This window comes from Plasmodium brasilianum, chromosome 3 (assembly GCF_023973825.1).
Source record: "Plasmodium brasilianum strain Bolivian I chromosome 3, whole genome shotgun sequence".
Classification (NCBI taxonomy): domain Eukaryota; phylum Apicomplexa; class Aconoidasida; order Haemosporida; family Plasmodiidae; genus Plasmodium; species Plasmodium brasilianum.
Window position 1 is genome coordinate 817890 of NC_090116.1, and position 12992 is coordinate 830881.

At 26.8% G+C, this 12992-nt stretch overlaps 3 protein-coding genes across 3 annotated transcripts; 1 reads left to right on the forward strand and 2 right to left on the reverse strand.

Moving 5' to 3' along the window:
• Positions 1-901: 901 nt before the first annotated feature.
• On the forward strand, positions 902-6259 carry MKS88_000962 (uncharacterized protein; the record flags this gene model as incomplete). The annotated part of the gene is made up of 10 exons (XM_067219610.1): positions 902-904; positions 1080-1147; positions 1358-1415; positions 1518-1582; positions 1702-1771; positions 1987-2077; positions 2240-2289; positions 2460-4719; positions 4932-5113; positions 5300-6259. The coding sequence occupies 10 exons, from the start codon at positions 902-904 to the stop codon at positions 6257-6259; spliced, it is 3807 nt and encodes a 1268-aa protein (XP_067075328.1).
• A 1135-nt stretch (positions 6260-7394) lies between these two features.
• Positions 7395-8894, reverse strand: MKS88_000963 (uncharacterized protein; the record flags this gene model as incomplete). Its single annotated transcript, XM_067219611.1, has 1 exon — positions 7395-8894. The coding sequence occupies one exon, from the start codon at positions 8892-8894 to the stop codon at positions 7395-7397; it is 1500 nt and encodes a 499-aa protein (XP_067075329.1).
• Positions 8895-9948: 1054 nt separating this feature from the next.
• Positions 9949-10918, reverse strand: MKS88_000964 (uncharacterized protein; the record flags this gene model as incomplete). The annotated part of the gene is made up of 3 exons (XM_067219612.1): positions 9949-10117; positions 10460-10683; positions 10832-10918. 3 exons carry the CDS (start codon positions 10916-10918, stop codon positions 9949-9951), a joined length of 480 nt encoding a protein of 159 aa, XP_067075330.1.
• Between the last annotated feature and the right edge of the window lie 2074 nt (positions 10919-12992).

The window sequence follows — 12992 nt, forward strand, 5'->3', positions numbered from 1 at the left end:
AAGGTACAAAATATTTTGTGGTTTTTTACTTTTTTTTTTTTTTTTTTGAATTTTTATCTATATTCTCTTTTACGATAAACAGGTGAAAGTTTCCTTTTTTTTTTTTTTTAGTGTGCACACACATTGTTCAGGCAAAAAAAAAAAAAAAAAAAAAAAAAAGATCTAATTATAGCTAGATAAAACATAGAACATGGAAAACAAAAAAGAGAAAAATTATGAAACTTTAGTAGACGCATAAGAATTTAGTGAAATTTTCTCTAGGACATGTACAAGTCATGTAAATGAAATTTAATCTACGTTCTCCAAGCAATTATATGCTTACATGTTCATAATTTTTTTTTATGGAATATGATATGTGAGCAGAGAGTAGAACAAAATGCAAAATACAACAGAACAACAAAAAAGAACAAAATAACAAAAGAGGAAAAGACAAAAAGAATAAAGAAATTAAAGAAAAAATTAAAGCATAACGCACTTGTCAACTCAAAATTGTCTCCTTAGCAAGACACATTTAAATAATAAAAACATATGTGTGTGTTTATATGTACACATAAATATATATATATATATACATATTAAAATAAATTATAGTGAATTATAGTAAATTATAATAAAATATAACAAAATATAGTAAAATACATTAAAAAAACACCATAAAATACAATAAAACACAATAAAATAAATAAATACGTTCATCATTTTATCATGTTTGGGCAAATATACGTTTTCACAACACATCAAGGTCTGCTCTTTTTAATCTAATTCTTCGCAATAATATCGGTTGTATGAGTTCTTTTAAAAAAAATTAAAAAATTGTTTTTCATCGGTATTTCACAGTAAAAGTTGTGCATAATTTTTCGAAGTTAAGGAAATTAAATACAACATGAACATATTATGAAAAATGGTTAACTTTTTTATTATTTATTCTAAAGCAGATAAAAAAAAAAAAATATATATATACATGTATGTTTAAATATATATATATACATACACATATTAAGTAACTAAGTAAATAGATAATACATTAATGCTTTCGTCAAATGACATGAAATTTTTTTTGTTTTTGAATTATGCCGTAGATGGGAATAAACCATGATTTTTTAGCTGGGAATTTTATGGGATACCCTTTAGAAGAAAATAGATTCACGTAACAAAAGAAAAGGGATTTGTGTTACAAGAAGATTAAGAATGCTTTCTTATGAAATTGTTTTTCTTTCAGCCTATTTATTTATTTCTATATATTTATTTATTTTTATACATTTATTTATTTTTATACATTTATTTATTTTTATACATTTATTTATTTCTATATATTTATTTTTTTATTATATTATGCTACTTTGCACCTCGTTTGTAGAAGTTACAAAGATTTTAACTACAGCAAAAAAAGAGTAAACCCTTTGGAAAATCTTAATGTAATCATAAAAATATTATAATCAAGAACTTACGATGTAACGAATACATAGAAAGAATATAATCTTATACAATATTGTATTTTTTTCATGTGTTTTTCACAGAACATTTTTAATAATTCTGGGGACTACTTGATAGAATTGAACGAGCTAAGGGAATATAAGAGATTGTATGACTAAAATTAAAAGTGTCAAAACAAAAAAATGCAATATGTTTAAATGTTCTTCAATTGTCATGTTATATTATATCATGTCTTTTTTTTTTTTTTTTTTTTTTATTATTCCGTAGAGCGACTCAAAAAATTAAAAAATATGAAAGTTGTGTGTATTCTTATAAAAACCAAATACGAAATTTGAAGGTAAAAAAAAAAAAAAAAAATTATAATACCTTTTTATCCTTTTTGCAATTACAAACATTTTCATTATGTTATTACACGTTTTTCGTGAACATGTAAAACAGTTAAAATGAAAAGAATGATTATTCCTACTTAAATTGCACATTATGGTAAATTAAAGAATATGCATACATATAATTATTCGTACATATGTGCATGTTTAGAAAAACAGCCTTCAGGGACCGGCAATAAACTTACAGCTTATAAATGTTTTCGTTAACGCTATTTGTGATATAGTGGAACATCTATGTGCAGACATTAATAAACCAGGTAATAAGCGCATAATGAGGAAAAAAGAAAAATACACACATATATATATGTACATATGCGTGTTTATATGTTTATGTAGGTATGCTTGTACGCATGTATGTATATACGATTATATTCCCGCTCAAAGAGACAGAGATTTTATTGTTTACTTCCCATTGTTAGTCTTATCTGCCCTTCCATTAATTCACACTATACTAAATTCCACCCCCGTTGTAAGAAAAAACAAAGTGAAAAATTGCGCCAAGAAAAGCTCGCATAAGCATTCATACGTATGTATATAAATAAATAAATATATATATATATATATATGTATATGTATATATGCCCGTTTTTTGGAAAGCGCTTTAAACTTCCCATATATGCTCATGGTACCCCTTTTCAGAGAGACAAAAAAATATTCCAGTGCTCAAAATTAATACATATAACGTTAAACCGAATAAATGGAGTAAATATAATTGACGGTGGTGAAAGCATAACTCACAAGAGCGAAGATAAAATTGATCACAATGAAAACATAATTGACAGTAAGGAAAATGTCGTTGAGGAGAAAGTGGGAAAAAATTATGAATTTATTTTTTCCCATAAAATACAGGACTTAGAGTGGCTCGCTTCTGACACTAATGATAAGGGATGGTTAGCCATTGGTGATAGATGGGAATTGTGTAAAAGAGATTTGAAATGGTTGTGTGTAAAAACAAATAACAGATCATGGTTATTATATCGTCATTTGTGGGAAAATAGTTCTAATGATTTAAAATATATATCTGTATTATTTGATGATAAAAAATGGCTACAACTATATAATGTATGGAAATTTGTACCACTGAGTATAAAATTTAAGGCTATTTCATGTAAAGACCCTAGTATATGTAAACCTTCCTTAAGTGAGTTTATTCTGAATGACGATGATATTTACAAAAATAGTATTTTAGAATTAACTTCAGATATATTGAAAATGCCAAGTTTAAGGAGTGACTACTTAAAATGTCATCTTAACGATAAGAGCAGTAAGTATTTATGGGGGAATGATAAGAATACTGCTTATATGGATAAAACTTGGACTAGTGGAAATGATTTTTTAAGTTCCTATGCAAATAATAATAGGAAAGAAAATAATTTAAAGCAGTCAGTAGAAACGTATAATATGTGTGAGTTTATAAAGGGGAATAATCAAGAGGGAGAAGGTGGTCTTTTAGGCGAATCAGTTTTTAAAAGCATACGTTATGAACAACGGACTGAAAAGGGTAGTGGTGATTGCAACTATAGGGGTTACTGTAGTGGTGATAGTAATGCTAATGGTAACGATGATAATGACTTAACGGATAAATTCGTAAATGCAAAAACTGATGAAAAAGGAAGAGGCCGCATTACATCAATAGTTGAAAAACATCATTTGAAGAATGTACTAACTAATATGTCCAAGTCATTTTTGAAAAATCAAAAGAAGGAAGATGTTGTACCAATCAAAAAAAATGTGAACATTTTAATAAAATCACCCATTAAATATGAAGGGAAACAGATAGAAAAGAATAAATTACCAATCATAAGGGAAAAAAGGAAGAATATCAATATTTTGATCAATGATACTAAAAATTATTATATTAATGATCAGCATAGTGAAACTTTACGCGAACGAAATATTAGAAGCAAATTTTTTAGTCCAAAAGAATGTTTTAGCTCGGATTTTCTTTTAAAACAAATACATGAAAATGAAATTCATAAAAATATTGTTGACGAAGGAAATAGGGTAGTAAAAAGCAAGACACATAAACATATTATCAAAAAAATAGATCTCCATACGAGCAATACAAACAAAGAAAGCTATAGTAAACAGATAAAGGTAACAGGGGAAAGTCAAAAAGTGCAAGGAAACCTAACTCCTACACCTGGAAAAGAACAGAGGGACAGTGATATAGCTCAAAAATACATGCATATGTTAGCGGAAGACACGGGAAGAATAACATCAAGGTGTAGTGCGTTGGGTTTGCTACAAAGAACAAGAGGAGATGCATCAGATGATGCACTGTTTGTTGCACCCTCTGGTGCACTAAACGGAGATGGAGATAAAGAAATGACCCTTCCGATGAGGAATTTATCAAAACGGGATGGAAACAAATTAGGAAAAGTTCTTGCTGCATTTAAGAAGGTATTATCCCCACCAGATAGTAGCAATGATATTAACATGAAAACAAAAGAGGTGCACACTCAAAATGCACAAACAAAAAAAAGCAAAAATAGCAATATGTATACAAACCAGATGAAGAATATTCCAAAAGAAACATATAAGGAGAATAAAAATGGACGTGTTTTTCACAATCACCCAGGGGAACTAAAAAAAATGAAATCTTCAATAATGAAGAAGCTATTAAAAATAAAAGAACAACATACAAAGATAAATCCACTTATATTAAAAAAAAGCATTTCTAAAGAATATATACTTAATATAAGAGGAAACATCAACTCTGATACGAATGAACAAACAACTGGTATATTGAATAAAAATGACAAACCATATATAACAAAAACAATAAATAAGGTGGACATTGTAGATTGTACCCAACGTACTATAACTTCTAATGAGGCTAGAAGCACTTTTAAGACTGGAGAAGAAAAATTAAGTAAACATGCTCTTGTAAATAATGGTATATGTATGATATCTTGAATTCTGTTGTGTTTGCAAATGAATTAATATGTCCTTTTATTAAAATATGGACAATATATTATTAATTTAGAAATAGTTTTATTCTAATTCTAATTCTAATTCTAATTCTTATTCCTATTTTTATTTTTATTTTTATTTTATTTTTTGTTTATCTGAAAAGTATTTTCTAATAAATTTTTTCCTTTACTACAGAAGCCGAAATAGAAGCAGAAACAGAAGCCGAAATAGAAGCAGAAATAGAAGCCGAAATAGAAGCAGAAATAGAAGCAGAAACAGAAGCAGAAATAGAAGCAGAAACAGAAGCAGAAATAGAAGCAGAAATAGAAGCAGAAATGACAGTTAACCCATTACAGGTAGCGGAGGACCCGAAAAAGGTAATTTGTCAAAATTGAAACGCACTAGCGTATATGTACATACGACTCTTTGCATATGTTTAAGAAGCCCTCTCCCTTTTTGATGTGAATGTGCATGCACGTGTGTGCGCATGATTGTAATTGCGTATGCACGTCTACACCTATGCATTTATCCATGTCATTGTAACTGCCACTGCACTAATTTAGGGTCCTCATGGTAAGGTAACAGATTATTTCTCTGGTTTACTTAACGCGTTAAATTTGGGAATTCCTAAAAGAATTGATGAAGAATCAGATGAAAGTGTTAATCATAATGCAAAACAGTTACAGGGGGAAGATGTCGAGGTATCAGAAGAAGAATTCAAGTTCCCACGGGAAGAAGGTAAGGAACCAGTTAAGGGAAAAAAAGAGTCTATGAAAAGAGAATCAAATTTAGAAAATAAGGAAAAAAATATAAATAGGAGTGAGGAAAAATGTAGGGTACTTATAAAAAAGAGTAACTGTGATGATACGGATGAAAATGGAATGAAACTAAAAACTAGCAGGATGTTAAGAACCACAAATTCCAGTAAGTATTTTACAAACAATAACTTAAAAGGATATTCAATAAAAAAGGAATTAATGAAAGTTAAGAAGTCTGTTGATGATGGTAATAAATTACAAGCAAAATCGCCTGTGCATGTAGTGAGGGATAGCAGGATCGAAATTTACCTAAACGGGGAAGAAAAAGAGTTTGAGGAGAAATCTGCAAGCAGGTCACCACAAGGATCGATTAGCGGGTATTCAAGTAGATCTTCAAGAGAATATTCAAATGAAGAGATTAATAAAGCGGTAAATGAAGTACCGAATGAAAGGATACATAAAGTGCCATATGATGTGCCGGATGACGAACAAGATGAAGCACTGAATATTATGATTAAATATTCAAACTTTAGCAAAGCAAAGAATAAATTACCATTTTTACAAAAACCTTTACTGAATAAACTTATAAAAAGTAAGCATCGTGGTATTCTGCAAAAAGTACTAGAATCCGATTTATCAGATATAAATTCTTCAAGAATGGCGGCTGAAGAAATAGCCAAACACAAAAATGCTTCGATTCATATTAATCTAAAGAGAAAAGCGTCTCTATCATCTTTAAAAATAAAGCCCATATATAAAGTTTGATTCATAAACACACAAAATGTTTTGAGGTATAAAACAAAAAAAAAAAAAAAAAAAAAGGCAGAGATAGATAGATATAGGGATAAAGTTGTGGAAGAAGTTTAATTTCTGCGTTTTTTTATTTTTTTCGTAATAAACTGATTTTTCCAAAAATTGAATTTTTCTTCTCAGGAAATTAAAAAAAAAAAAAAAAAAAAAAGGATAATATGATATTTCCTGTAGATATTTTATTTTTTTAGCTTATCGTATTTTAACATTTCTGTGCTTTGCGTTTTCAATGTTGTATTTTTTCCGTTTGCCAAGTACATCTATTTTCTCTTAAATATACTACAATATTTATAGAACTTAGGAAAATGGCTGAACTGTTAAGATATGTACACCCATATATACCTACATACATATACATATATATATATATATATATATATATGTACATATTACACTGCGTAAGAGGCAAATAAGACATGGGCAACCGTATTATTCACCATTTTAAAAAAAAACGTAGCTGCCCATGATTCCAACATTTTATTGACATACACTTTGCATTTATTTAATTTATTTTTAAAAAAAAGAAAAGTGAAAAAAAGAAGGGATAAGTAAAGAAAAGTTTGCAAAAGGATAAGAAACGAATGCAAGAGGATAAGAAAAGTTTGCAAGAGGATAAGAAAAGTTTGCAAAAGGATAAGAAAAGTTTTCAAAAGGATAAGAAAAATTTGCAAAAGGATAAGAAAAGTTTGCAAAAGGATAAGAAAAGTATGCAAAAGGAACGAATTATTTATGCACACCTAGCATGTGTGCAATAACTTTTTTTCTTGTGCTGTGAGTTATTTACGATATTTAATAAAATATTGGAAAAATAAAAAGAAACGTTATTTGATAAAAATGTGCAACGGTTCATTAAAACATTTTTTTAAATTATTTCTTTTTATATATAAACATGAAATAACGAAGTTACATGTTTTGGAGCAAATTAAACTGCAATGTGTGGGTAGTTAATGCGTCTTCGCATCTATTTATAGTTTTAAGCATATGCATGTATATATACATACATACATGCGCCTATATATATGTATGTACATATATCTATACTCATAAACGGGTTTGCAAAAGAAATGAACTCAGAAGAAGAAAAATATTCTCACTTCAAAAATTTTAAGAAAAAAACTGCGGTGGCTAAAATTATGCCAAATATATCAGTAAAAGAAGAAGAAAGACCAAAAAATAGTTTGTGCGATTTATTACTTATTTCGTTAAGATTCTCAAGTGCTTTTTTTTTTAGATTTTGTATTTTTTTATTTAAAAACATGTTTTCTTTTTTTCTCTTCTTCATTACTGAGTCACAAGCTTTAATGGTTAGAAAATTCTTTAGTGTGTTTAAAGCTTCATTTTGGTTGTTATGAACATTGTACTTATTATATAGATATTCGTTATTATAATTATGTCTACCATATATGAAGTCATTTCCTTGTTTTTTTTCATTATCATATTTTTCATCCGTCATTTCGTTAGTACGACTATTATTTATCCGTCTGCTGCTCTGTGGTGACTTACTTTCTAAAGCGAACTCTGAATGCTCCAGAAGGCCGTCCTTTGCGTAACCACTTAAATCATTTTTTATACCACCTGTTCCATATTTCGTATCATCTGTAGAATTCCCTTTAATTTTATACAATAATAAGAGTCCATAGAAGCTTGAAAACAAATAGGGTACAATCAAGATGGAACAGTGTATAGGTATATTTTTCCAAACAGAACAATTTTTGAAACATAAGGAGCAAAGGGCGCATATGAAGGCCATTGAGCCAGAAGGATGTATAAGCACAAAATCTACGAAATTTAATAATTGTACTTTCTTAATGTATTTAAAAAAATAAAAAGTAATAATATTGGAAAGGAATGAACCACATAAAAATAAAGAAAAATATTTTAGAGAACCAAGTTTTTTTTCAAGAAAACGAGAAGCTAAAAAAAAGGTGGACAGCTGCACTGCGCATTGTAATATATTTTCGTTTGTAAAAAATTGGGATGTTATATACTTTATATTAATCAAGTCATTTTTATTATTTATCTTTTTATCATATTCTTCTTCTTTTCCTTCTTTTTCTTCAAAATTATGAATAATAAAATAGTTATCTAAATAGGCTAATATTTTATCTACTTGAAATATTATACTCTCTTCATTTTCACAATCTTTCAAGTTGTAAATCAAAATTTTAAAGAAAGATGAAATTCCTATCATCCCTAAAATAATGCAGACCGTCGCATACGGAAAGGAGTTGCTTTCTGGGTAGTACATATATTCTTTAACCTTTTTTTTTTCTCTTTCACTATCATTTGCTCTTTCTCTCTCATTTGCTTTTTCACTTTCTCTTTCTCTTCCTTTGAACAATTCTCTGCAATTTTTATAATTACCGCTGTAAGTTGTTATATTGTACATATCCTTTTTCTTATTATTCATATAAAAAACACATTCAGAAGAATAATCCAACGCACTTCTTCCTTTTAAATTACAATGATCTTTTTGTGAGGAGCTACACAAAAATAAACGTCTTTTCCTGTTAAGACATTTTTGCTTTAAAAATTTATAAGGTAATAAGTAACTACTGAAAAATATTTTTCTTCTCAAATGATTAATCATTTTAAAAATTTTCTGCTCTATACAATAACACATATCTCAGAAAATTTTCAACAACAATTTCTTCTTTTTAGTCTTCTCACACATTCGAATTAGTTACATATTTTGTTAAAATTGTTAAGAAGGTATGGTAAATTATGACAACTTTTTGAAAAAGTGTTAAGAGGTCATATCAGAATTAGAAATTTGTTTAAAATTATTAACGCGTCATATCAGAATTAGAAATTTGTTTAAAATTATTAACGCGTCATATCAGAATTAGAAATTTGTTTAAAATTATTAACGCGTCATAACAAAATTGGTAATTTTGTTTAAAATTATTAACGCGTCATAACAAATTAGGGAATCCTTTCAAATTTATTCCAAAAATAGTCAAGTGTAGCATTCGAATATTAAAGTTATTTTATTTTATTTTAATTTATTTTGTTTTGTTCTGTTTTGTTTTATGCTTTAAAAATATTTGCTTAAAATGTGGAGAATATAGATTATGGATAAATTAAAATCTACATTAAGCAATAAATCAAAAAGAAAAAAAAAAGAAAAATGAAAAAATGAAATAACGAAAAAATGTAAAAACGAAAAATCGAAAATATGAAAAAACGAAAATACGAAAAAACGAAAATACGAAAAAACGAAAATACGAAAAAACGAAAATACGAAAAAACGAAAATATGAAAAAACAAAAACAAGCATCAAATTGGAGTGGTAGATCAAAATTAAACATCAAAGACGAACACACATGTTTCGAAGTATCCATAATGATGCTGACGTTTGCAAAACTTTAAAAACTATATGTAAGGAAATATATTATCAAATGTATAAAATCAAATAGATCAACAAAAGAAAAATAAACATAAAGAAAATATTAGTTATTTTAAAATAACTCCTTTGAAATATATTAAAAATTAGCTACACATACAGCATAATATTGAAGTAAGGAATAAAACACAAACCCATTGCAGCATGCAACAACTAAAAAAAAGAGAAAAAACATATATATATATCAATATGTATATATGAATGCATTTACACAGTTCTTACTAATGAAAACTTTAAATCACACCAAGGGGTCATCTTCCTTAATATCGTCATTTTCGAACGAAGAGGCTTCACTAAGGGTATCCGTGCTTATCTTAATTTTTTTGTTCATTTGTTCATTTTTTAATTTTTTTGCTACATTAACTATTAATGTAGAAGGTTTATATTTCGCTTCATTGATCCACGCTCTACAAAAGGAAAAAAGAAAGAAAAAAGTAAAGAAGTAAAAATAAAAGAAGTAAAAATAAAAGAAGTAAAAATAAAAGAAGTAAAAATAAAAAAAGTAAAAATAAAAAAAGTAAAAATAGAAAGAGTAAAAATAGAAAGAGTAAAAATAGAAAGAGTAAAAATAGAAAGAGTAAAAATAAAGAGTAAATGAGTGAAAATAAAAAAAAAAAAAATTTTTTTACACATTTTAATATATCATTTCTCTATATATTTTTAAACATCTTTTTGTTAAGTGCAAAAGGTATTCATATGAGAAGTCTGTGGCTTTGCTTAAGGATTTATTTTGTTCTATTTTTCACTACTTAAAATCAGCTTCTTTCAACTTTGAATAAGAATGATCATCCTCGACAATTTCTAGTCTCCCTTTCCCTAAGGGGACTGTAGATATTAATTCATCGCAAACACTCATGGGTGTTGTGGTATCCTTAGATCCATTGACAATTATTACATATGGAAATGTAGATAAATCAGTTTCTAGATTATGTGTAAATTTTTGAAACGTTTTAACAGAGGGAGATACAAGGATCTACCAAAAAAAAAAAAAAAAAGAAAAGTAAAATAATGAAAAAGATGAAATATAATGAAATAATATCATGGGGAATATGGTGCATGCGCAAGCGTGTGTGTCAACTAAAAAAATTTATATCTTTTTTTTTTTTTTTTTTTATTCTAACCAGAGGCTTTTTCCCATTTCTATAATTAAGATTCATAGCTACAACAGCTCCAAAATAAATTCCAACAACAACATCAGGATCATACATTAGTACTTTTTGCTCTGCTTGTTTTATTGATTTTTTCATAATATAATAAAGAATAAGATGGGACCCAATAAAATATATAACTATTATTATAATAACCTGCGTATAACATTTAATGCATGCAAAAATTTGTTAAAGTGATTTTTTTTTGCTTATGTGTGTATATATCTATATCTATCTATATATATATAGATAGATACAGACATAGATACAGACATAGATATAGACATAGATACAGACATAGATATAGACATAGATACAGACATAGATATAGATATATATTATATATGTTTAATTTAATGGCTTATTCGTTGCATATTCATGTAAATGTTTGTCCATTCGCATATATGCTCATTTGTCAGAATATTCATTCGTTTATCTATTTATTTTTCTTTTGCCCCGTGTTACCGATAAGATAATGGTTGTCACAAAAAAAATAAGATCCGAGAATTGGTAGGAAACATAAATGTTAAATAACATAACACATACTACAAACAAAAGGAATATTAAAAACGAGCTAATGCTGCGCTTTTGGTTTATACCGGCTATCATTAAATTTTTTTTTCCAACAGCTTTTTCAATTAATTTTTTCTTCTTGCTTTCTCCAAAAGCGTGAAACCTATTGAGAAAATAAAAAAATATAACAGAGAAGACTATATATTTTAAAGTTACTCGTATATTATGATAAGATATGTACACTCTTTATGCTGGAAAACAATAAATAAAAAGAGAGGTTAAAAAAATAAGAAGCAAAATAAAAAAAACAAAAAACAAAAGTATCATATTTGTAGTGGAAAAATTAGCCTGATATTTTATTACCCATGTATGTATAATATCTTTATACTTTCTTTCATTTTTTGTGCATATGTCTATCTATCTATATATACATATGTGTATATGTGTATATGTGTATATGTATTTGTGTACATATATATATATATATATATATGACTGCGTGTGTGTGTGTGAAAAAATGGTGTTAATTTTCTCTATCACAGTAAGTGGCTCTTAAAAAATGACGCAGAATGAAATTAGATGAGGAAATAATAAATGTCAACTTATTTTCTTTAGCTCCTTTTCAAATGGAAACTTTTTTAATTAAGGAGAGCTAGCTTTTTTAAAATGAAAAATGGTTAATAATTAAAACAAAAAACGAAGAAACAAAAATAAAAAAAAAGATAAGTAATAAGGGAATATATTTTTATACCCTTAAATAAAAATTTTTTTTAACAGATATTGTATGAATTATAAGGAAAATTTTTGTGTGGTTAAAAATCATTTTGCTATAAAATATATTCTAGTGAAAATAATATTCATTTAATAATCGAAAAAAAAAATATACTAAAAAAAAAAAAGAAAAAAGAAAGAGCTACACGAATTAAACTTTTGTTAAGTTAATAGCTTATAACATCCATTGTCTTATTTCCCTTTTTCCCCATTGTATACATTAAATACATTTACCAGTGAACGTATTCTTTTGTTATGTTCTGTTTAGTCTGTCTATTTGTTTATTTATTTGTTTGTTTGTTTATTTGTTTGTTCATTTGTTTGTTCATTTGTTTGTTTATTTGTTTATTTATTTTTTTGTTTATTTTTTCCTTTTTTATTTTTATGTTGATATTACAATTATGAAAATAATGATTGCTCAACACCTTTTTGGTTAGTTGCAAATTTTTTGTACATAATTTTTTTTTTTTTTTTTGGTAATACAAAATAAACAATTTGTTTTTATAATAGTTATACATTAATTATATTATTGCATGTTCATTTTTATTTTTGTTCATAATTTTATTTATGATACTTTTAATGTGTATCACTTTTTAATATGAATGTTCATAAATATTTTGCTGCTCTTTTTTTTTATTCTACATGAATGAAAACTTTAAAACGCTCTTTTTTATTCCACGTTCATAAAAAAAAAAAAAAAAAAAAAAAGTAAAAGTAAAAGCAAAAGTAACAGTTGCTGTCTAACTTTTAAATTTCGATAACTCAATTATCTAAACTGTATTAAAGCGTAAACAAAATTTATTAAAAAATAGGAGAAAATAAATTACCGCGAAGGAAAAAAAAAGGGGAT